The 21,136-nt window shown below is 41.8% G+C and overlaps 1 protein-coding gene across 2 annotated transcripts in view; it reads right to left on the bottom strand.

Annotated features, from left to right (window-relative positions):
* The window catches only part of SLC9A7 (solute carrier family 9 member A7), a 74,955-nt gene extending 56,403 nt beyond the window's left edge, over positions 1-18,552 (bottom strand). The window contains exon 1 of one of the 2 annotated variants that reach the window (XM_064646205.1): positions 18,219-18,552. In XM_064646205.1, the coding sequence (XP_064502275.1) occupies positions 18,219-18,486 (268 nt within the window). In that variant the 5' untranslated portion in view covers positions 18,487-18,552. The remainder of the gene's footprint in view (positions 1-18,218) is intronic. The other variant, XM_064646206.1, reaches the window with a different exon arrangement.
* Between the last annotated feature and the right edge of the window lie 2,584 nt (positions 18,553-21,136).

Genomic DNA, 21,136 nt, shown 5'->3' with positions numbered 1-21,136 from the left:
AGGGGGATTCAAAAAAGAAAGTTAAGACTTCTAAAAAAAAAAAATCAAACAAAAGTGACAATAGTGAGAAAAGATTATTTTAGCTGTTAAAAGAATCCCTTACTACACTAGGAAGAAAAATCCAAATCAAGTTATGAGTATTTCCATAGAGGCTTCCATCACAATTCTGCCATTGTTTATGAAAGATTAGAACCAGTAGTGGATATTTAGCTAGGCTTCCACATTTACCTTGATCAAAACTACAGCGCAAACTCATGTGACACCAGAAGACCCACACACACTGGAGCAGGAAGGGCACCCTGACATAGCTCAGACAGGGAGGAAAAAGGCTGGGTGATGACACACTGACTGTCAATAGAGCAAAGACACTCACCAAGAAGCAAAGTGCAAAGAAGCTGTAACCAAAACATGTTTCTACCCAGAACACAATTTTCTAAAGCAAACTGAAGTGTTCCACTCTGTACAGGCAGCACAATAAACTTCATTTCAGTTTAGAAAATTGCCTTCCACTCCCGGAAATCCGCAGGCAGAACATGAGAATATTGCATCGGGTTAGACAGCTCAAACATGAAATCCGGCCTCATTCCAACACATCTTAGATTTACTCTAAGATTGGACTTGATAAAACCCACAGGAGGCTGCTGTGCACTAGGATCCCATCCAGTTTGCTAAAATTTGTTAAGGATATCAGCAAGATGGGTCTCTTCCAAGAATGACAAAGCCCTAAAGCAAAGCCATGCTGTCTGCAGAGTTAGATTCCAGTCTTGAGTTTGCTTCCAGGTGATGCAAACAACCAGACGTCCCTTTTTACAAGGGGGCAAGACTTGGCATTTTTGAACAAGTAAGTATTTAGGGGTTTGGTTTACCACAGTAGTGGGCTTTCAAAACTTCACCAATACATGAGAGCATAGCAGGGAGCTTAAAGAAAAGAAAATCTCAATTGCAGGCATCAAAAAGGGACAACTAAAAGAGATTCAGTGACTGCTTTTGATGCTTGCCACAACTCCTCACCTGCAAGATGGAGTTATAGCACTCCCCTGCAAACACATCACAGGGTTTAATGACTGAGTGAACTTCAGGAGAGTAGCAATCACATTCCGAAAAAATAGGAGAAGGAAGGAAGAAAACTTTACAGAGACATCTTACATGATAACAGTTCCATATGTAAGCTCTCTTCTAGAAGATAAGAGGCAACACCAGGAGTTACGTAGACCTTTCAAGTCAACTGTTTGAGGTAATTTTCTGTTTTTATCTCAAACAACATCTCGTAATAGACCTTCACTGCTGCTAGAAACACTATCCTTGAGCCCAAGGTAAAGAAGAAGTTGAGCTAGCACTGCTGAAGCCTGAGTGAGGTACACTGACACAGATACGATGATGCGTTTTCTTAGAGCACAGGTTGGACTGGTACACTTTTGGAGTAGTGACTCTCAAGTCATGGCTTTTGTAGTTTCCATAGACCTGGCGAAATATCCTAGAAGTCCACATGAGCATGGAAGATAGTAATAATGGACATTGTTATTCAATTTCCTGTGCCAGAAGTAGCATGGAAGCTGGTTAGTACAAATGTACTACACAGGCCAGTTCCTTCAGTGCGACCTGTCAAAATTATCAAGTAGGAACATGAAAAAAATAATACCTGTGATATGGCTATAGTAATACAAATCCAGCCTGACAGATAGCAGCTGGGCAAATGGTACCCACAGAAGTGCAAATATTCAATTAACAACACCTATGAGCAATAATCACAGATGTCCTGATGTCAGGAAACATAGTCACACCAGTTCCTGTCAAACCAGGGAACACACATACATTAGCAGAGATCTGCAAAAAAAGCACATCACTGTGTACTCAAGTCTAGTACTAGCGAAGACCCTAAAGATTGCAACTATGCATAAAATAATTTCACTGACGAAAAATCTGAAGAAAACAGTATTCAAAATATGTGCCTAAGCGGCTTATATCTGTATCTTCATCAAGGGGAAATCCCTTCCCCCTTGCTTCTCCTCCTCTAAATCTATGTGTATATATCTGAAATAGCTACTATTTTCAAGCTCTTAGTTTGCTATTCAAAGGCTCTTTATGCAAGAACTGACAGCAAACTGTCACTATCAAAATATTGTCTTCAAAAAGTACCACTAAGATCTACCACTTCAGCAGCTGTGTTGAAGTCCACAGATTTGCTAGTTGACTCAACCAAAGGAGATTCCATAGTGAAAACTCAAAGGCAAGAAAACCTTCTTCAGAAGAAAGTATTAATACTACGTGTAATAAACGACACTCACATAAATGCTGGTGTTTTTTATACACCATTAACAGGTGTTACATTTGGTTTGTGCAGTTGCTAAACCAGCTACCCCCAATGGAATCAGAAGCCCCAGTCAGTCAAGACATGTCCTGATCCACAGCCTCAGTGCCAGACACACTAGGTACCCATACCCTGCAAAACACTTTACCAAAGAATTCATTTTAATTCTCTATTTTAAATTATATTGTAGTAAATTCCTAATGCTTTATCTATTTAAAGTGTTGGTTGTACTTGAACTGGGTTGTTCCATCAAGAGCAAACTGTTAACATGAGATGTTACTCAGTTGCTCCAGGACCAGAGTATTGCAAAGTGCTGCATGCCACGTAAGAGTACAGCAACTCCTGACTAACATCATATTTAGAAGAGACTATTATTACTGGGGATAGAATTGCTAAAGCGCTTTATTAGAACACCATTGAAAAAATTTGCGTTTAGTACGACCCACCACACCAAGGGCAAATTGGAGTCTGAAGGCACATAACTCTTGGTCACAGTACTATTTATATTTGAGAAATACAGGGAACATTTCAGACTCCAGAATCAACTCTGATCTTCAGCCAGCACAGCAAAGTATTCCTTCTTCAGTGCTCCTGACATAACACAGTGCAGCTTCCCACTCAGAATTGCAAGCACCTTTTTGCTAAGACAGCTAGCAATGGAAAGTAGAAATAAAATCTAAAATTACAAGCTTTTAGTGAGAAATAAACAAATCAATCACATTTAGGAACGGAGATACACTAGTACAGCACATGTGGTCTTGGAATATGCACTCTGAGTACTCTACTGTGCTTTTAATAAAATGAGTATGTTACCCTATGAGTGCTAACATTTTTTTCAGCCCAAATACTCCACAATATACTGAAAACTAAATAAATGCCCAAGACAATCTGCCCATTCATGACCACTAGAGTTCATCATTCCTACTTATTCTTCATCCTTCACAGATGCAGTAATCCTTATGAATGCAGGCTTTCTTTAGATTGTAAAGAATGGCAATAGGGCCATAATGAAAATCCATCCAAAGAAAATCGAGGCTTTCAGAGCATGCACTGAAGATTTGCTGATCTGTACAGTGGTCAGCTAGAAAGCATACACACTACAAACAAACCAGGAAAATGGTGGAAATTGAGTAAAAATTGTTTATGAAGTACTACATCATTTAAATGCTGTATTTCAAAAACTGCAAAGGGCTTCCGTATGAATAAAGTTATTTCACAGTACTCTCCTTCCCAAATACAGAGAAAGACTACATTTCCCCACTCCTTTTTGTCTAGGGATCCATAACTCACAGAAAGAAGAAATGACAAAAATAAAAAGAGGTTACAGATATGTTCAAACATTGTTGCAGGTATTGTGGAGCTCTCTGCTGCTGCTGTACAAAAGTATGTTCGTGGCAGGTCCTGACAATGATGTATTCTGAGGCTGTAGCAATTAAAATAGTTCTTGAGAAAAATTACTGTTGCAATGCATGTTCACACCAAGGACCTCAAGAGAATTACTGCTTCAGTGAGCCTTTCCTCAGTAGCAGGCAAACCAGCTGCACAGTGCTTTTGCTATAACCCAATGCAAATTAAAAAATTGTCTCCCAAATTCTAAAAATAAATTACACAATAGTTAATGCAACCCAGTAAATACACATTCATTGCATTTTTTGTGAAGCTTTTAACAAGCTGTATCAATTTAAGCAAGAGGACTTGTTATGAAATATGAGCAGGTTAAGCAATAATAAATGGAAGATCAAATTGGATAACTGCTCCTTAAACTCACAGGTATAGAAAACCAGTTTTGGGATTGAAGCTAATTATCCTAAGAAAGCAAGCAGACTGCTTAGCCTACCATTTTCTTCTGGAATATTGTAGCTGTAAAATAGTTGTAATATTTCAAAAGGAACAACAGAACTTCAGGCTTGAGTACAGCATTATCATTGTTACCATAATGTTGCAGGTTATGAGATCCAGATGGGTGCAGGAGAAAGTGTCATATTTGTTATAATAGCAAAGCATTGACAAAAAGTGTGCCCAATTGCTCATGCTAAATGCTGACAGACTGAACTGCCAGATCACTGGGAAAACACTCAGTGTCAGGCTGCCAAGTTTTAAACCGAAAAACATAACAATAAAAAAAAATTGGCAGATAATATCACTAAATATAAGAAATCTGCATATTCAGTACCCAGCCTAATGACTGGCCACTGCTAAAATATTTGCTTTGAGCACTGGATTCAGTCTTGATTATTCTCTGAGCAAAAGATCATTTTTTCCAGCAGTCTAAGTGGAAGATTTACCATTAAATTCAACTGAAAGTTGACAGTGTCCCACAATTCTCCTGCTACAACAGTAACTAAAACTTTGCACCAAATCAGACAGAAATAAAGGACGAAGAGGATCTTGCAACATGAGTTATGCACACAATGCCCAATACTAAGACACTTGTGGGAAACACCGAAAACCCCACAAGACACCCGGGAAACTCCCTCATTAACTGTTTTACCAATAGTCAGGCACCCTTGAAAAAAATTAGTCAGCTCTCCTTATGTTGGCTAGAAAAGAGGGCACAAGAAGTCACTCCATGCCTCTGTGCCAGGTTGACTCAGCCATGGGGTAGGGACAGCACCATTATACTCTCTAGCACTTGTACTTATTCTGTAAGAAACATGGCAGCCTGCCTGCTTTGCATGGCTACTATAAAGAAAAAGATATGGATATGCTCTAGAAACAGGTCAGATATGCAAAGTCAGATCATGTTTAATTGGGGCCCTGTATAACCATTACAAGAGCAAAGAGCATGCACAGTATCCACTGCTTTAGAGTAGAGGTTCTGCTTTTCCCAGAACAGAAAAGATGATGCTGATGGAAATCAGTGAGTAAGGGCAGAATCACAGCTCATGATCTGAGTTTGGCCAGGAGTTTCCCAAACAACCTTGACCAAACTTTTCCTGTTGCATACTTCTGGTCTAGTACTATTTGCCATCTCTAAAAGGCAAAAAATAAAATTAAAAGACTTCACAATGCTTGGATACTTGGTATTTCACGGAGCTGTAAATACAGACACCCTTTTTTTTCCATCCCATATAAACAGGCTATGATAAAATCTAGGTTCTAACTTCAGGCTGATGAGCAGCAGTGGCTCAACTATTCCCCTGCTCCCTGCTATCATACCATTCCTGCAGGTGTGCCAAGCAAGTAGGAGTACAAAGAAAAAAAGCAGCATAAACAGGTGACTAAAAACATTTTTAAGGGCTGAGCAACTTACTCGCGGTGGTTCAGAGATGATGCAACCAACATTGACCTCTAAAAATCTTTGCCACTATATACCTCAGCAGCCTAACCCCAGTCACAGCTAGAAACTCCCTGCTCAGTTAAGTTCTTAAGAGGAAGTGTCGTTTTTCAGGATTTCCTGCTTATCACCTCAAAGAGTTGAGGCTACTGGACTGTGACCCACAGACTATGTAGAAAGGTCTGACAAATAGCACAGGAATATAACAATGAAAACTCTAGACTAGTAATCAGAATATTTTTCTTCTTTGCAGGAAAGCTTCTAGTTTTTCAGCCACTGTTTTGTCACCCCTACGAAAAAAAAAAAATCATATTCTCCCAGAATGTTTCTGTCTTCCAGTCTCTCAGCCCATTTCAACAAGCCTCATAGAATCTTCTGCCTTCTCCTTGGCTACATCTCTCTCTCTGCAGATACATTTCAGCCAAGCATTTCTCCTTGGGGTACCTGTTGCCACAGCAATTTGTTCTGGAACTTCTGCTGGACAGCTTAGGTGACTTCTCCAGCACTGGCTGACCTCCTACCCACTGAAGCTTACAAAAAACCTGCTTGATCCTCAAACCCATCAAACACTAAGTAATAGATAAATTTTCCTGATCAAGACAACCACTTGTCTAGCAGAACATGTCCTACAAATATGAGAGTAGTAGCCCCTAGTCCATGGAACTTGGTCAGTTTGAGTTACAGCATGAAAGCGAACTTCATTCCACACATTTTAAAATAGATATTGCTTTCAAATTAATTATCCTTAACTTTGAAGTCCAGAATTATTCAATGGACCTCTGGCAAACCACTGCTAACAGGAATCAGAAAGATCTTCCCAATCCTTTTTAACTGCCCCAGAACACCCTCCTGGTCAAACCAGTCCACCCCCTCCAAACCACAGAAAACCCCTGCTGGAGCAGGAACTTCCCATAATTCTGTATTTGTCAAAAGCAGCTGTTTTCAGCTTCTCAACCAGTAAGGTAAATATAGTGTAACAGGCAAATTACCTGTAGTAAGAGCTGTCAAAATTAGGAGTATACTTAACCATTATTTAAGGTGCATCAGATTGCCAGCGATCATATATTTATTTCATATATGGTTAAGAGACCTTTTATATTCTCCATGCAACATACACTCAGTTTATATTTCAGGACAATAGAAAGAGGATATCTGCATTTTAGTTGACAAGTCTTTATGGTTTCACTATAAAAAACCACCATCTCCACGTGTAAAATATTTCTATAGTAAATCAAGTGTAAAGAAATACTGTTTCCAATCAAATAAAGCTTCAGAAATCTGTCTCTGTGCTCAGATAGAGTATTACACAAGAACAGGCTATTCTGGAAAGTGAGCAATTCAACTGTGAGGTGTGCACGTTGTGTGTGGGTGCACACACGTGGGTCAGAAATGTGATCAGTTTAAGGATCTCAGTGTACAGAAAACACCATGCACATTTGGATTCCGGCACTTTGGCATCATTACAAAAGCTCCAACTTTTATTCTTAAGCATTGCCCTTTTCTGCAATTAAAGGTTCTGAAGATCTCAGAAGAAGGGTTCAGTGAAAGACTTTTTTTACAAACTCATTACAACTTAATGTTACAAATTAACTCAAATTTCCTCACTCAGTATTCGAAGAAAAATCTATTAGATAACCCTGGTGGTAAATAGTTGCCTGTGGTCCAACTTTTCTCATCATAGCTGTGAAATCCATACTTTGCTCACGAGTCAATAAGCCTTCTTTGGAAGTACAAGGACTGAAAAGTAGGTCTTGCTTTTGACATAGCCTATCAGCAAGTTAAAAAAAAAAGTTACTTTGATTCTTGCTATAATTAAATGTTCCTAGAGAGAGTGGCATCTTTACTTTTCACTTTACAAAAACACTGATTCATTAAGTATTAATTAAAAAAAAATCTAAAACAATACCCACAGAACCAGGAAGACAGCTGAGAACACAGCAACAAAGCAAGAGACGGTCAAGGAAAAAAGTTTATTGTAACACAAACAGCAGAAGTTTAATCTGAACACAATTCTCCTGTGCCTTGAGAAGCAGAACATCAAAGGAGCCAATGTTGCAATGAAAGCCTAGGTTGTAGACATGTAGAGAGACATAGGAATTCATATCCTATATATACGTCACCTAGAAATAGGTAACAGCCCACAAGTTACCTATAAGGTACAGATAATTTCATTAGTGCTCAGGGGAACCAGTCTCAGTGATGGAGAAGACTGTGGTAGCAGGAGGAAGATAAAAATGACAGGCTATTTCAACCATTGTGATATTGAGCCAACCCTCTCATTCCCATTATGCAGGGAACTGAGCAAAGATTTTTAGTTTAGACTGAGGAAGAAAAAAAAAAGTAGGTCTGACCTATGGAGAGGAATCTAGGTTATCAGCATTAAAGTAAGCTATTGGATGCACTTGGGGCGAAGTGAAGTAACAATGAAAGAGTTTTAGGTGATTCCCACAAAAAAGCATGCAGTCAGCATAAATATAATACTTCATTTAGGAGAGCTAAAAGACAAGAATAACAAAACCCACAGGAACCATTGGACAGCAAGATTTATCTCTGTCAGCATCATGTATATGAATAAAGGAAAGCAAAAAGAGGCTATTAAAATTCATATAGACATCATCCTCCAAAAGTTTTGGGAGTCTTAAATTTCTCTTGGAGTTGTGGTAGAGGTAATTCATAATGCAGAAAAACCACTTGTGATCTGGTAACAGAGAAGCAAAGACAACCTATGGCTTTGGCTAGTGACCATAGCAAACCAAATGCTTCAGAGGTAGATTTTGAGTTTGTTTTTCTAATTTCATCTTTAAGAACATAACTGTAAGTTTAACCAGTACCTAAAAGATTGAGGCCCCAATGAGGGGCCTCAGCTTCAATGGACTAAAAAGAAAGTGATTACAAATGCGAAGTAGATTGTCCTTACACCTCCTGCCCTGCCCTTAGGAGAGGGGCTCTGTCATACATAAAAGTAACAAGCAAAGTCTCCCCTATCTGTAATTAGTTGAGAAAACACTAAGATACATCTGACATCATAAGCACCTGATGTTATGAGAAGATTAGGTATTTCTGTTTGAAGTACACAGAACTGTCCCAAGTTTTACACTTTGGAAGGGATCCCAAAACCATTAGGATCAAAAACTGAACATGTTTAAATAAATATACTCAAGCATTTGCCAGCAAAAGCAATAAAATCTTTTTATGGTTCCCTCAGGGAATGGGGGACATAATCAAGTATTACGTATCACCAAGGTATCTACGCTGACATTTCTCTGTTTCATGCAGGCACATGTATAAACAGAGTATACTGCAATTATATTTTGTTACTGCAGCTTAACAAGCAGGTCATCATTAGAAAATCACTCACTAGTTCTTCAGTCATGCAGTGCTGAGGAAAAGATTAATTTTATGTCCGTGAATGTCTGTAAAAGATCATCAGGAAGAGAGTGTGTGTGTGTCTGTATGTGTGTATACAAACTGCTATAACACATACAAACATGGCTGAAAAAGGTTAAAAGTTTCTAGATGTAAAAAATGAAACTTCATAAACAATTTTTTGCCAAGTCAGACATACTGCTGTGCAGAGATCAAAAGCAATAATGATTAGGCTGAAACAGGGTACTGACACTCAGTTGCCTACATAAAAGTCTATTCCAGCATGAAGGTTACTTCACTCACACCATCATATCTTCAAAATGCAGTGAATCATTCTTGGAAGAAGGTGAATAAATATTGTCTGGTGGGAATACAGTCCCTGTAAGACACTATCATTGAAGATAGGTATGACAAAACCACACTGTTTATGCTGTGCAGCAATACAAAGACAACTGTCAAAGTAAAAGATTCAAGACAAACTGAACAAGCAGAAGTGTGCACTTCAATTTTGTGAGCCGGGAAAGGATGCTACAGCTAACCCTGCCAGACACGTCCGTGGAAGGTCACTTACAGTCAGCTTTCTCCGCACTTAATACAGAGGAAATATCAAAGACAACCCAGGAGAAACAACCAGGTGTCACTTCCATGACAGAAATAAGCCTTTATACCAGTTTTCTTCCTCCAGGTATGTTCCAGACATGGCAGAACTGCACTGTAGCCAGTGATGCCAACTCCATGCACTGGTTCACATCTCCTGTAAATGCTATTTCCACCTAGATGCCATATCCCTCCCAACTAGCCAGGGAGGGATAGTGTTTGGCCAGTTCAAACTCCTCTATGGAGTCCAACTTCTAAAGGCTACTTTGAAAGCATAAATTACATAGCAAAACTAAAAGACAGTTGAAATAAGTTCATGTTTCAGGCCATGAATAACAAGTTCAAATATGGCATCTAGTAGCAAACACAAATACAGCATTAATTGTATTCTCTCTCTCTCAACCACTTAAAGCTATCAACTTCATTGCTCATACACAGACAAGTAAATACAGTATCAGCGAGATAGAGCCTATGTAGGTCTTTGGTGAATTGCCATTACATCAAAAAGCCAACGCAGATCACTCAAAGATTCTCAGACAAAGCCTCTACTTCTCCAAATGTAATTTTTTTTAATACTTCATGATATATAAAAGAGTAGAGTTTCTAGTTCACCTACAAAACCATCCAGATCCTAAGACTGCAAATAAGGGTGCTGAGTGTACAAGGAATGTAAATACATGATGTCTATCCTCAGCAGAGTTTTGGATGGGACAAGCATGACTTGTATGTTCAGGAAAGACCATAATGCAAGTACTCAAACTGCAGCAGAGCAAAGATTCTATGGCTAACACTAACAATTTGCTCACCAAGAAGGCAATTTAAGGAAGAACAGTCAAGTTGTCTCATGGATAAGGGGACTTCTCAAGAGAAAGGTCATTACACAATCAGTAAGCACAATGAAGACTGACAAGAAAGACTGAGAAATAGAAAGGATTATGCACCAGTAAAACAACAGCAGAACAGCATATGGCACATGGAATGCAGATCCCCTTTCACCACTGAAGGACTCGATATCAATTGTCAAGTGCGTGGTAGTGGGGAAATAATTTCTTAGAATTAGAGTGGAAGGAGATAGTATCCATCCTTATGGATTCAGAGTATAAATCAAAAACTAGACATATCTTTGTAGGACACTTCATATTTTTAAACTATCATCACTTATAACATCTTCCTATTAGTATCTCATATTCAGAGCAGTGGCAAAGGTTAACAGCAGTTTTCATATTTAATCCAATTCTTGAATTAATGGGACAGCATCCGAGCCTCAGAAGCAATAACTACACTCACAGTGTGTTGGCACTGATCATGGACATGGTGTGTCAGCTGCAGAGCTGGCACAGTGAACAATTTCACATGTAAGGAACACCAAGCAACACAAGCGGCTTTCTCTTTAACTAGCTACCTATAGCAAGAATTGCAGGTGCACACACTATGCATCCACAAACAGCCAACACATTGAAGACTGTCATCTTATGCACAGACAAGTTAATTGCATTTTAGAATGCATTTATACCATGCTCCTTTGTTTCCATCCTTTTTTTATTAAGAATAGTCTCACAACCTCATAATGAAAGAGCGAGAGAACATGTCAAACCCACTTAAAAAAAAAAAAACTCCTCAGTCCTAATTTATTTTTTTAAGCATAAGTGAGAAGTGAAGACAACTATGGAGGCACATGGCATTCTGAATAAGCAGACCAATCTATTTAAACATTTCCACAGAGCCATCACACCAAGGTATCCATCCATCAGCCCCACAGCTCTGCTGTTCAAACTTCCCCCTCCAAGGGGCTTACAAGGTAACAGAGGAAGAATTAGAAATACACTCATAATGTGTACTTAAAGTTTGCAACGGGTGTTTTGGTGGCCTCAGCTGTCTTTAAAACCACTTACTATAGACCTATTTCAACAAGACAGAGGCATTTTGAAAAAAATCTACAAGTGAAGAAAGTGGCAGCTGTGGAGAAGTAGTCTAGACTACAGCAGACCTGCAAGTCCCCCCAGCATGGCATTAGGGCCAGGACCCTCCAGTGGCAGCAGAGCTACCCCACTGCTGAGTAATCAAAGGCAGCAGAGTAGCCAAGCCCATGGACACTCCTGGCAGCAGTGCTGCACCCATAAGAGCTCTGTCAGGATAGCAGTGCAATCTTTTTCCATCCATCACCCACACATAACATCTGTATCAAGAAATGTGGAGCTTAAACCCAGCCTTTGAAAAGGAATATGAAATATCAAAGCCAGGAAGAATGTACAGAAACCACACACCGCCCCTGGCTAAGAGCACAGTTCATCTTCTTGGCTCTAATTTAGATGGAGCCTTCAACTATTTCTCCCCAATAAAAAAACCAGCTTCTACCAACATAGCTTTCAAGGGCCTTTAGGTGCTTTTAAAGCAAAGTGAATTGTCTGATTTCAGAGCACGGGAAAAAAACCCAAACAGTTTCATACAATTTCTCTTCTCTCTTCACACTCAGTTAATTGGAAGATGAAGTGCTTTTTAACTGGAGAAAAAAAGCAGTGCATTTTAGCCAAATTACCCATCTCTGGTAGGCACAGAAAAGATCTGAACTGCTGAGAATCTCTGTGTATTCTTTACAACTCTAGTAAAAAACCCTTCAACATAAATACCCTTCTAAAAAAAGAATAATTGCTTGTATCACATCCTTTCAATGTAGACATCGCTTGGTCTAAAGCAAGGGGAGAAAGGCTATATTCAGTATTAAACAGGATAAAGCTTTAATCCTGAGTCACAAATAAGAACTCTCTGTTGGAGAAAAAAAAAGTCTACAAGCTGATATTTCTGACTGTCAGTGTGGAAACAACAGACTTGAGTTAAATACTGAGGCTGTCTCCTGAACATACAGGGACAATTCAGCAGCTCAGTGCTGGACTCTCAGTAGTCACCAGGTGAGCAAGGAGAGAACATCCATGGTATACAACACCTGTTAGAAACCTAGATAGGAACTGCAAAATATTGTTACTTCTGGCCCCTAAGAGGCCAAGATACATAGTTCTGGACTGCAGAATGTGTCCTATACCTTGACTTTTTTTTTTTTTTTCAAATGATGTCTGACCTGTGGTTCCCGCTTCAGACTTCTGGTTTCTAAATCCGTGCAGCATGAAACTGCCACTCCTACCTAATGAAGAGAATGATTGTTCAGATAGCAGTGGAATGATGTCCCTACTAAGGGAAAGGTTTCACCTAATTGTCTAAGATGTTGTCTTGAACTACTCTACAGAGTCAGTTGGTAAGGGGAGGCCAACTTTCAGAAGGAAGGAAAGGGGGAAAGGGTTACTATGCACCCACAAAGTGAGGTTTGTGGGCACTGAGGATACAAGAGGATCATAACTATCTGAACCACAACACTTTTCTGTCACAGGGAATTGAGCCTTCCCACCACTGCTTCCAGACCTATGCATTGCAGAAAACCATCCCGGCTTGGAGGCAAGGCCAGTCACCCAAGAGTTCGGGCAAGTCAGAGGCAAGGCCTACGCCTGTTTCCAGCTGTGCTGGGAGCTGCAGAAGTGTAGAGTTCCACCTCTGTTAGTGAGCCCAGGATACGCAGTACTTTAGAAAGGTGTTTCACAGGTTGCACTGGTGCACCTAAACGCTGCCCAGGACTGGTTGTTCAGCTGACCCAGGAGAACTTCCTGTTGTGTGCGTAATTGCTTTGAGTGAAGGCAGTTTGAGTGTTAAGATGCACTAGTCTTTCTATAGCACAGGAAGTGAGAAAGGTCTATTAAAGACACACTACAAGAGACAACACACAGCTATAACCACTTCAACACAACCTTTTTTTAATTAAATATCAGAAAGAACAGTATCTGAATTGTTCACTGTGTTTCAATGAACAATTACTGTTTGTTACAGAAAATTCACAATGCAGTACTGTAAAATCCAGAGAGACAAGATTACACACCAGTTGCTACATAGATTTTTATTAACACAGCCATGGAAATGCTCCCTATCACCTTTCTATGACCATCTATAAAACAAAGGCCTACTTTACCAAACGAAAGGAGACAGCTGAAAACCCGGGCCTGATCTCTCCCATTCACCCTCTTCTAAAAACATGGAACCCCAATGACTCAGTAAAGAAGCAGTGAGATTGGGACACCATTAGCATCTTGTTTTCAGTTTTCTCATCTGCACCAAAAGCAGAAGCGACTCGAGCAGCTCCATCCCAGTTCAGTCCTTGTGTTCTTTCAGGAAGATTCATCAGAGGATCTGTTTAGAGACATATTTCTATTGCAAAGTAGCAAAGAAAAATTGGAAGTAGTTGCAAAAGAAACATTCTGAAGCGGACAAAGGAAAACCTCAAGCTCCTACAGGGCCCAGACAAGTGCAACACTAACCCGTCATGGAACCACCTCACTGACAACAAACTTGTGCTCTAGACATCAGCTTACCTCCTCTCAGCTCAGCACACTCCAACCAACGCAACCAGTCAATGAGCACTCACAGAGGGCCAGAAGGCAGGCAGACGTGAGCTCTGCTATATTACAGAACTGGCATCTGTTCGTGCTAACTTTCTAATTCAGATGAGAATTACAGTATATGCAGAGGAACACCTTTCCCCCTTCAGCCTCTGCCTGTTTCCTACAATCACATGGTGCTGCAGAGCAGTAGAAGCTTTAACAGCCAGGTATGCCACCAAAGGCTTCCTCACACAAAAGGAATGCACATGTCCACTTCTCTCTTCTTTGGTTCATGCCAGTGATCAGAGGGTATTCTGGTGTTGATTTGATAGAACATCTCAAAGATGAAGTTCACAAACATAAAAATTAACTAATTTATCTTAATTGCTCTTAGAACCACTGCCCTTGCTAAAAACCCACAACTAAACAAAAAAACCCCAAACCCACAAAAACACCGATAAAACAAAGAAACCCAAAATCACTGCTTCGAGGACTACAGATGAATTGTACTCCAAAGATACTTCAGAAACATCAGCAATTTATAAGCTATCCAACTACCCCACCTGAAGAGCAAATCTGAAATATATGTAGGTTAATAACAAATATAAGCAGCATTTATTCTAATTCTGTCACGAGATAAATTTATAATTTTTCCATCCAGTCACAGGCCGTAAAGCAAGCTTACAGAAAAGATTGGTATTACTATTAAAACATCCTGAGCAGCCAAAAAATTTAGCAAGACTCACTTTGAAAGCCTGTAACAAAGTGATTTAAAATAATTTCCAGGAAGAACAAGCAGGTTGCCAGAGAAAGGATAATGTTCTCAAAACTGGGTGCTCATTTATGATCCTAAATCTAGTATTGGGAGGCTTATGTCAAAGTGGCTTATTAAATACCAACACGGACATGATTTTGCTGGCAGTGGACATGTGTTAGGTCATTTCTAGCATGTGTAGATATCAGAATGGTAACAGAGCACTGCAGCCAGATGAGCTAAAAATAGATCTTTTCAGTATCTACTCTGTGGATACAGAAACTAAGTCTGATACAGAGTATTCCAGAACAGATATAATGTTTTTATCCTGAACATTCACAGTTTATCTCATTTCTGAGCCACAATAGGTAATCGAAGTATTATATGCCTCTTCATATGTTGTTTTCTTTTCTCTGTACCCAAGTCTGGTTTGCTTTTACTTTTATCTGCAGTGCTAGGACATGTAGTTCCCAGACAGTTCCAGAACAACCCCACAGTCAAGAAGGTACCTGATAGGACTTACATCTGTGCTGATGCATGAGTGGTCAGTGTACCTAAATTATCACTTCTGAAAAGAGACAAACTAATTGCATAATGGGAGTGATACCACTGAATCTGCTGGAAAACATCTACATACCTAGACACTTGCTTCCTGAGGAGCAGAGTGCTGGGGAGCCAACATCAGTTCCCACCCTTAAGCTCTACCCTGAGCTCCTGACGTGCATATTCCATGTACTATTGCTCCCTACTAAATGGCAATGCTTCTCAGCAGAGAATGAAGAAACTGCCAAACAAAGTTGCCACTGAACCTATTCTGGAAAAACACATCTCAGAATACTTTATCCTCAGACTAACACAAATAAAAGCAAGCATCATTATCATTATCACAAGTTGAAATACATGTGCCAGCAAAGCCTCAATTCCTTAGTTGCTCTGTTGTAGATTAGTGTTAGGTTGGGTTGTGTTGGGGTTTTTTTGATTGCTCCATAATGGCTTGCATTAGCAATACTGTTCCTGGAGCAGCTGCCATTTGTAAGTATTTAACTTCAACGGAGCAACAGCCTTATTACAGTTTCAAGACTTGAATTAAATTGTATTTAGCACTTTATAAGCTAAATAAATACTTGTGTTTTTAGAACTTCAAACTCTTTGGTGGAAATATTGAGTTATGATTTTGTGTTCACGACAGACATGATCAAACATATGCACTTCAAATACATACATATTTTTTAGAAGTGCAATTCTCAGATACCAAATTATTAGCAAAATAGAAACTCATCTATCAGTTTAACCACTGTCCTTTAAGTAGACAAGGAAGGAAAAGGAGAAACTCTTATTTGAAGAATTAAGCCTGATTACCAGAAGTATACCAGAAAGTTACTATGATGCTATGTTGTTTTCCTTGCCATACAGAAAGTCTGCAAAATGCTTAAGTGAAACTAGGTCTCAGCAGAGCTTTGCCAGCATATTGCTAACTATATTAGAAAGGAACTGAACTCACTAAACATGTTTCCTAGTATGTTTGCTACGACAAGGCAAGAGTCGGTTTGTTTAGGAGGGAGAAGACCATGTATTTTGATATGCTAAAGGGACTCATTTGGAGGGTGAGCGCATTGGGGAATGATTTATGAAAAAACGTTACTTTTGGCACACCAAGAACATAGAATGATTTGAGACAATCATTCTTTTGGCAATGCTGTCAGTGGGGCAGAAAGAGCTATAGCACAGTGACTTTCCTAAGACACAACTTGGACACTTTTACGTCACATTGGAAACTTAACACCCATTTCACGGATCAGGAAATATATGTTAGAGTAAACTAATTTGAGTTTAATGAGAGGCAGAAGCTCTCCAGTTGAACAATTTCTCATTTCCCACACAGCTCATCAAAACACGTACTCAAATGCCCTTGATGCCCTGGTACTTGTATTGCATGCATTAGCACTCCCACATACACAAGATTTCCACCATAAACTAAGCCACTGAAATCACTGAAATGATCATGAAACATAAAGGAACTTTCTGAAGGTGCCAAAAACAAGGTAATATCTAAACCACATCTTCAATACCACCTTACCATGCCTCTTTTCCAATCAGCACACAGACAATTAATCTACTGTCTCCTGAGCACTATTCACCTGCTAAGCATTATAATGCCTCTGCATAACTTATATACCCAGTTGTTAATTTGTCAGTCTTCAGCAACGAGCACATGTGAAGTACACAGCAATGCAGCAAAGAGATCAGTGACTAAGAGCAAATTGGGATGATTTAAGAGAAGCATCACCAGAGGAAAATTCCACTGCTTTGCAAGCAATCACATAGCCCTCAAGAGCAGCAGTACTCATCGGGGAGGAAACACTTCACTTCCCTCATCCCCTCGAGTGCTGAATTTCTCATCTGTGGTTACCATCAATATGCTCATCCCGACCAACATGGGCCAGGTGTTTCACACGGTTCAACAGGAACCGATTCCGCTCACGAAGGAGAAGAAGTGCCCCTGGCGCTTGTGGCAGTAGCCAATCACGAGCAGACAAATCATTTTTTAAATGGATGGCTGCTCCTCGTCGCGACCGATTATGCTCTGCGTAGCAAACTGCGCACCAAATACAACCGTTCGAGTTCCCGGCGGAGCGAGAGCTCCACGTCCCCGGTGCAGGCTCACCTGCCGCCCTCTGCGCCAGCAATTCACAGCACCAGAGAGACCAGATCAGCACCGTGAACATTAACCAGCCGAGCCCGGATCCTCGGGACCATCAGCCTCACAAACGCAGGGAGGAAATACAGCTTCTGCTGAGGAGTTTACTTTCCCTTTGCTCACATCCATCAAGAAAAGGGGGCTGGAGAGGGCAAACAACTCAGCACAGCTCTCCTTCCACCAGGAGGGCTCGGGATGAGCCGCGGGCGCTGTCAGGGTGCGTGGTGTCACTGCGGTCAGTCGGTGTCCGCAAACGCGGGCCACCGGTGAGAGCAGCGCGCCAACAGCCAGGGAGCAAATCCCGGACCCTAAACACGTTCCTTTTCTCGTGTTGCGGCCGCAGCACGGCGAGGGCATCGGGATGGCGATTTCCAAAGTCATCACCGCGATGACCTGCACGTCCCGGTGCTCCACATTGCTGAAAGTACGGCCGGCGAGCTGCCTGTTTGCGGCGGGAAGGGTCACTGGAACGCTGTCCCCGCCAGCACGGCCACGGCGGTGGGACGCACCTTCCCGCAGGACACCGCTCCGCTGCCGTACGGGAGGCAGTCTCCTTCCGTCCCAGGAAAGGCAGGGGCGAGGGGAGGGGACCCAGGAGCAGCGGCGGGGGCGGTCGGGCTCTGCGGCAGCGGGGCTGCCCCTGCCCGGGGCTCGGCCTACCCGTGTGCTGCCGCCCGCCCGCCCGCCGCTCCTCCGGCGGGGCACAGCGACCCGCCGCCGCCCCCCGCCCCTCCCGGCACCTGCCGCGGGTGACTCCGGGGGCTGAGGCGCAGGTGGTGCCGGGGCCCCGCGGGACTCACCGTAGATCATGGCCAGGCCGGTCTCGTGGAGGAAGCGGACGCGGCGGTGCTTGAAGAGCCAGATGGTGAGGATGGTGAGGGTGAGCAGCAGAATGAAGGTGAGCAAGCTCACGCTGTCCTGCCGGTGGCTCTCCTCCGCCTCCTTCTCGGTGGCGAGCTCCTCCATGGCGCTGCTGCTGCGGCCGCTCCGCTCCGCCGCCCGCAGCCCGCCGGCCGCCAGCAGGAGCAGCGGGAGCAGCGGCAGCCGGCGGCGCAGGGGCACAGCCATGGCTGCGGGAGGGAGGGATGCCGCGGCTCTCCGCTCCACTCCCGCGGCAGCGGCCCGCGGGCACTGCCCACTGCCCGCCTCGCGGGGGAGGGAAAGGACGGCGGGAGGGAGCGGCCCCGGCGCGCAGAAACCCGCCCGCCACCGCCTCCCCCGGCCCCTTAAAGGCGCAGCCCCGCCGGTGCTCCCCTCGGCCGGGCAGCGAAGGCTCTTCTCCCGTGAGGGCGCAGTGTCTTCCTTTCCTCCTTCCACCGTGTCCGGCCCGGCTGCCCCCGCCCGGCAGAGGTGCAGGGATGGCTGAGGACCCGCCCGCGCCGCCGCGGGGCTGGTTCTGCTTCGCGAGTCCCAAGTGCCGCCTCGGTGTCGCGGGCAGCGCGGCAGTCCCGGTGCCGGTGCCGCTCTCCCTGAGGCGCAGAGCGAGCCGGTGGTCAGCTGTTACAGCGGTGCGGTGTTGGAAATCATAACCCCAGAACCCGCCCTGTCCCCATCTGGGCCCGGGCTGGGCCAGGGGCTTTTCTTTTTTTTTTTTTTTTTTTTTTTTTCTTTCTCTCTCTTCTCTCTCTTTCTCGCCTCTTTCACCTCTTTCCCTCTCTCTTTTTTTTTTTTTTTTTTGTTTTCTTTTCTTTCTAATAAGACACAGGAAAACTCACTAAAAACAAATCGTTAACTTGGAGGTTTCCATCCAAACACATCCTACTGGAGATTTGCTTCTAGGAAGTAAGACAATTGTAGGAAATGAATAGATAGCTAGTCAGTACTTTTAATTTGACATTATTTTGCTGAAAAGTAAAAGAATATATCCTTACCGCTTTAAACTCCAGTTAGGGGAAGGAAAGAAAAGCTGCTTTTTGCAAGCAAGCCAAAATCAGCACCTTCTTTAGCTTTTTTTTTTTTTTAAATGAATCACAACCCCTTTAAAAGATGGAATTCTGAGTGATGAAAATGTTTACCTTTAAAGAAATACAAAACGGTGTAGAGCTCGGGTTTGTGTTCTCTTTCGGAGCTTTTTGGTTTTTTTGGTTTGGGGGTTTTTTGTTTGTTTGTTTTAATCAGCTTCAGTAGGAGGGTGCTTTCCCTTTGGCTGCCAGGGGAATTCCCTCTCAGCTTCCAGTGGTGGTGTAAGCAGTGCTGACATTTCTTCTGCTCGTGTGACATTTCTTCCAGAGCTATTTTCAATCATAACTTCTAACATGTATTTTAGCCATTGTGTTGCATAAGAAGAAAGCACAATACCTTAGGCCACATCTTTAATTAGTTACATGCCAGGTCTTATCTCCTTTAGGGATGTGCTCTTTCTTAATATTGTTGCCATGTTTCTGCAGTTATTTGTCGGGGTGCTCTAGATACAAGAGTCTTTCCTCCTGCTAGTGGATCTGGAATTGTCTTGTGATATATATTATTCTTTGGGAGGCTCCATTTTACGAATATTTCAAGATTACAGCTATGTAAATCCACATTTCTATTTATATGTAGTTCTTTTAAATATGGTATTTATGCAAACTCTCCTCAACAACCATGGAAATCTATTGTAATCATGTGCAATTATCTTTAAATATTTGATTGTGCAGGGCTGAAAGTTTACATTGACAGTGCTGTCATTTGTAAACCTCTTAGAGATGAAAAGCAGTAATTTGCCCTGAAGACCTAGCTCCTAAACCTATGTGAACCATTAAAAATTTCTGCCTCAAGACTGCCTTATGTTAAATCTCACATTAAAAATTAACATTTCTGGTGTAATAAATTAACATTTGTGGTGTAATGAGAGCATTATACAGCTAAATCTTTACTGTATGTCTTTAGGATATACAACCTACATACAATATAATGTATATCTTTAGGATATAACCACCTACAGGCTTCATAGCAGACTACAGGTATGCAATACCATGCTAAGTATGTGTGATGCCAATAAGGTTATAAAATAAAAAGCTAAATGAAAATAACAGGCTCTCTTCTGTGGATCTGCTTTGGTTTTTTTATGTGCTGCATAGTGCCAGGCAAAGTCTGTCACTAAGTGGTAGCTCTTTTCAAGAAGACAATTTCCATGTATATTGTAATTTCATCCACCTCTCAGCTGAGCTGCAGTCAGGGTCTTAAGTTACTTTCTGCAAAGTCTTCCACCAGTAACCTGTGTTTTATTCCTCAACATTCACATAGTTGGCTAAATACTATGCCTCTTGCTCTCCAGGCAACAGTGAGAAATGTTCAGGCAATTCTTTTAATACTTGAGTATAATATTCCAGTTTGGAGGGTTTTTTGGGTGGTTTTTTTTTCAGCTGAGCTGTGCTGTTTGTGGAGAAAACCATTCATCCATAGTTTGGTATGTCAGCTCAAGCTTTGAACTTCCACATTCACATTTACCAGGTGTTTTCACTACTGCCTTGTCCCTGTAGCCTTTGCACAGGTATCACCTTGTCCTAGGAGTCTGTCTCCAAATACCTTTACCAAATTAAAAAAGTAGTGTTCACCACTGTTGTGTTCAAAATCAAATGCAACTTATCCTTTCTCTGGACTGTGTGGATGTAACTAAATCCCATATGGAAAATGGTGATGGGAGCATGATTGTTTCTGTCTGTGTAGAGCATCAAAGTTTAATAGTTATGTAATTGAGTTCTCCTCAACTCAGTGTGTTCTGTCTAACATGTTGTTGCCA

This window comes from Pseudopipra pipra, chromosome 2, assembly GCF_036250125.1.
Source record: "Pseudopipra pipra isolate bDixPip1 chromosome 2, bDixPip1.hap1, whole genome shotgun sequence".
Taxonomy (NCBI): Eukaryota; Metazoa; Chordata; class Aves; order Passeriformes; family Pipridae; genus Pseudopipra; species Pseudopipra pipra.
This window is presented reverse-complemented; position numbering and strand designations above follow the sequence as displayed.